At 48.3% G+C, this 1911-nt stretch overlaps 2 protein-coding genes across 2 annotated transcripts in view; one reads left to right on the top strand and one right to left on the bottom strand.

Moving 5' to 3' along the window:
• The window catches only part of LACBIDRAFT_322055 (uncharacterized protein), a gene marked incomplete at both ends in the record, with an annotated part of 893 nt that extends 111 nt beyond the window's left edge, over positions 1-782 (bottom strand). Inside the window, 2 exons of the mRNA XM_001874729.1 lie at positions 112-317; positions 367-782. Of these exons, the coding sequence (XP_001874764.1) occupies positions 112-317; positions 367-782 (622 nt within the window). The remainder of the gene's footprint in view (positions 1-111; positions 318-366) is intronic.
• A 995-nt stretch (positions 783-1777) lies between these two features.
• LACBIDRAFT_322054 (uncharacterized protein) overlaps positions 1778-1911 on the top strand; it is a gene marked incomplete at both ends in the record, with an annotated part of 833 nt that continues 699 nt past the window's right edge. Inside the window, one exon of the mRNA XM_001875291.1 lies at positions 1778-1871. Coding sequence (XP_001875326.1) covers positions 1778-1871 — 94 coding nt within the window. The remainder of the gene's footprint in view (positions 1872-1911) is intronic.

The following is a 1911-nucleotide window of genomic DNA, read 5'->3' as shown; positions in this document are numbered from 1 at the left end:
TACGCGGCACACACGTACACATCTGTTGATAGGTGATAAACTTGGACGTGTCGGAGGCCTGAGATCAGGGGAAGGGTGAGTAAAATAAAAAGAGAGAGTGGCGAAACTCACGGTACACGTCGACTTCACAGATGGTTGTTGTTGCCTGGACTTCAGCATTGGGAGGCAATACATACTCTCCTGAATACCCATCCTCTCCAAGTTGAAGCATCCACCCCATGTAAGCCTCTATCAGTGCTGGGAGCTGGATATTAAATGCGTCGACGCGTCGTTGTGTTCGATCCCTACGTGTACGGTAGTCACGAGTGCGGGGTCGTCTAGCATGGACTCAGAATGTGTATGATAGTACAGAAATGGTGGTTTTACCTATTTGGTGGGCCCAGTAATTCATCTGCAATATCCACAAGTGCGGTGAATTCCCCCCCTGCATGGCTAATGTCTATTGTTTCCGCTCCCGCAAGAATCGCGTCGACATCCATTTCCCAGGCATCATGCTCAATGTTGCTGTCATCAACGCTTCTACTGCCGCTGTCGTTGGTGGTGTTTGTACGGATTGCCTCCAACTCATCTCTTTCCACTGCGGACATAGCATCCTGACGAAGGGTGTGGTCTATGCGATCCTTGGCCTGCCTCTTGTGAATGGCCGTGGCGTTTAGAACCTCTTGTCGTAGGCTGGTGCGACCGCTAAGTGACCGGGAGGTGTATAGGTGGTGGACATGTACGGAGGATGAAGTGCCAGAACGCTTAGTTTTCCTGGACCCAGGGGGTTTACCGAGCGTCATGTAAAGGGTGCTTTGAGGGTGCTTTGAGGGCGCTGGGTGCTTGTTGTCATGTCACGTGCAATCAGTTAGAGATTAGTAGAGGCAGACAACCTCCCCTCCCTCTCTCGTTTAGCCCTTTAAGTACTTGTATATATAGCAAGTGCATTAGGGGTACATATAACAATAAATTTGTGAAAGAAAATATTGTGCCCGTAGACCTCAACATTGCAAATGTGTACGTAGATCTGTAATGGCCATATACTTGTATATGATGTCTTTCATTAGTGCTCCTTCAATAGAATACATTGACTATTCTGGCCTTCCCTCATGTATGTTTCTTGTATGTATGATGTCAGCCATCATGCTGCACCACTTAACAAGTCCAGGCGTGCACTATCTGACTTGATATCAGACATTTTGTATCGTAGATGGACTTGTCAATATGAAGCTCATCACCGGGCCACAACTCCCAGCCAATCAGAGCAGCGGAATCTTCCTCTCACGTAGATCAAAAATTCAAGGGTTCCCCCTTAATGACTCTAATTGAAAGCAGGGTATATTTTTTTACGAGGGGAGGCCTACAAATGTAAAGGCTACTGGTACTAGCTACGGAATATCAACATGAAAACTAGAGAAATGTCAGCAGGTGGGCAAAGGTTACAGTTAGGTTACATAGCGAATGACGAGAAGTTCCATGTAACCGTCAACAAATATTTGGTTTGCGTGCTCACGGGCGCTGGTTCTTAAAAACGACGGGTTTTCATACTGGCCAAAGGCATGTTCTCCCGCTTCACTGTGATATGAGAATTTCAGCAGGGAAATGGGATGGTAATCATAGAAACTAACCGTCCTTGGTAAACCCCAGGAGCCGTGCCGGTGAACACAACCCAGAAATCCTCTTGGTCGGCTCGGAATGATTCTTCACGTGCAATAGCGACGGCTGCAGCGTTGCGGCTTTGCGTTGATGTTGGAGTCCTTGGAGTGGAGGGTGATGGAGTTGGCCGGACAGAGTTGAGATGGTTTGCAGCGCTAGCGTAGGTATGGGAAGATGTCGATCCAAGCGGGGTATGAGCACTGCGTCCCCTATGTGGGGTAAGAGGAGTTTGCGGNGTGAGAGGGGACGCGTTGCGGTTGTTGTATACATGAACAC

Source organism: Laccaria bicolor, genomic scaffold, assembly GCF_000143565.1.
Source record: "Laccaria bicolor S238N-H82 LACBIscaffold_2 genomic scaffold, whole genome shotgun sequence".
NCBI lineage: Eukaryota > Fungi > Basidiomycota > Agaricomycetes > Agaricales > Hydnangiaceae > Laccaria > Laccaria bicolor.
The sequence above is the reverse complement of the archived record's forward strand: the minus strand, read 5'-3'. Positions and strand labels throughout refer to the sequence as shown.